The sequence below is a fragment of the Etheostoma spectabile genome, chromosome 4, assembly GCF_008692095.1.
Source record: "Etheostoma spectabile isolate EspeVRDwgs_2016 chromosome 4, UIUC_Espe_1.0, whole genome shotgun sequence".
In the NCBI taxonomy this organism is placed as follows: Eukaryota; Metazoa; Chordata; class Actinopteri; order Perciformes; family Percidae; genus Etheostoma; species Etheostoma spectabile.
In genome coordinates, this window is record NC_045736.1 from 612,995 (window position 1) to 614,768 (window position 1,774).

The 1,774-nt window shown below is 34.8% G+C and overlaps 1 protein-coding gene across 1 annotated transcript in view; it reads right to left on the reverse strand.

Annotated features, from left to right (window-relative positions):
• Positions 1 to 1,774, reverse strand: part of lrch1 (leucine-rich repeats and calponin homology (CH) domain containing 1) — a gene marked incomplete in the record, with an annotated part of 222,442 nt that overhangs the window by 155,523 nt on the left and 65,145 nt on the right. Inside the window, 1 exon segment of the mRNA XM_032512767.1 lies at positions 826 to 956. Coding sequence (XP_032368658.1) covers positions 826 to 956 — 131 coding nt within the window.

A 1,774-nucleotide genomic window follows, 5' to 3' on the forward strand; every position in this document is an offset into this window, starting at 1 on the left:
ACTCGTATAATACTTGTATTTGGCAAAAGTGCTTTATCCGTACCGGATACTCGTTTCAACCGAATATCAGGCTCATCTCTAATACATTCCTTTAATTTTAGTCTAAATAGTTCCTAATTTCTGCTTTTCTAACTCAATCATTAGGTATAATTTCCTATAAATTCAAAAAAAAGTGACAAACATTGAAAAAAGCGTCAAAAGGGTTGAAAAAAAAAGAGACAAAAACATTTTTAAAAAAAGTTACAAACGTCGGTAAAAAGCGTCAACAAAAGTGTTCATTTTCAATTTCAAACTTTGTTGTTGTTGAATGTTGTGCGATTCAGTGCGAAAATTAATGGAAACACCTTAAATGTCTCAAATCAAGTTGATGGAAACTTAGCTTCTGTTTGTTCATTCCTTCCTTTGTTTTGTCTTGTAATATGCATTTTGTTCTTTTCTTTCCTTTGTCTGTTCTACTATTTGTGCTTCCTTCGATTGTTTAGCTGGATTCACTCCTTCATTCCTTGGTGTATAAAGCCTCAATGTGTCCCTTTATTTCTTTCATTCCTTCATTCACTTTTTATCTCCTCTATTGTCAGCAGTGGAAGAGGTATTCAGATCGTTCACTTCCATAAAAGTTTGTAAGTATTGTCAGGAAAATGTAGTTAAAGTATTTAAAGTAAAGAACTATCCTCCCATTGTAGAAAGAGTAAGGGATTCTAACAGTTGTTTAATGACGTCATCATCTCAGCTGATATACTGTATGACATCATGTTCTCAGCTGTGTGTTTAATGAATGTGTTTAAATTAATTTTATTTCAGGGACGAGGAGACACTGCAACTGACCTGCCGGTAGTGGGCCGTGATAGGCTGAGCCGCTCCATGACAGGCAGGTACAAAGAGTCGGGCATCTTGTCATTGCGACACGCCTCGATGCTCAGATACTTGAATATGTGAACTTTCCCTTTTATACAGATCTGGAAAAAGACAAAAAAGGAAGATTAGATTACATAACATAACATTTCATTACATTATATAACATAACATAACATTACATAACATTAAATTTCATTTAGCTGACCCTTTCATCCAAAGCGAATTCAAGTTAAGTGCTTTCAACCCTGGTGCACACGCAACAACTCAAGGACAGCAAGAATTAACCCTCATGTTGGCACTGGGTCCAATTGGAACCATTTTCAAACTTTTTTAATATTAGAAAATATGGGATGTCAAAATAAGCACAGAAAATGTAAAATAATAATAAAACAGGACAGAACGGAAAAGCAACAAAAACAATGAAAAAACAATGTAGAAAAATCATGAAAAAAGCCCCCAAAACATTGAAAAGGTGACAAAATGTTGGAAAGAGGCAACAAAACACCAGATGTGTGATATCAATTTTGAAAAAAGGGACCTAAACAATGAAGAAAAAATAAATAAATAAATAAATAATAATAACTTAGAAAAAAGCAGCTAAAGCCTTGCAATAGGTATAAAAGTGTTTGTTTTCATGGTTGACAGGAAGACAATTCAAGGGTTAAGTGTGTGTGTGTAACTGTGCAACTCTAAGTGCTTTATTTATTTTTAAAACATTCAGACATTAACCTGCCTACTGCTGAGTCACTGAACTCTTTGTTTACCATTTCTTAGTGTCTTTTGTCCTTCAACCTCTGTGTCTCTGATATTTTAAAGGTGCCCTGCCACCCGTATCACATGACTTTGGGTATTGTCTGAGGTGCAACCATGGACTCTGTAACTTGCTACCATGGTTACCTTGTTTCAAGCCATTCTAGCG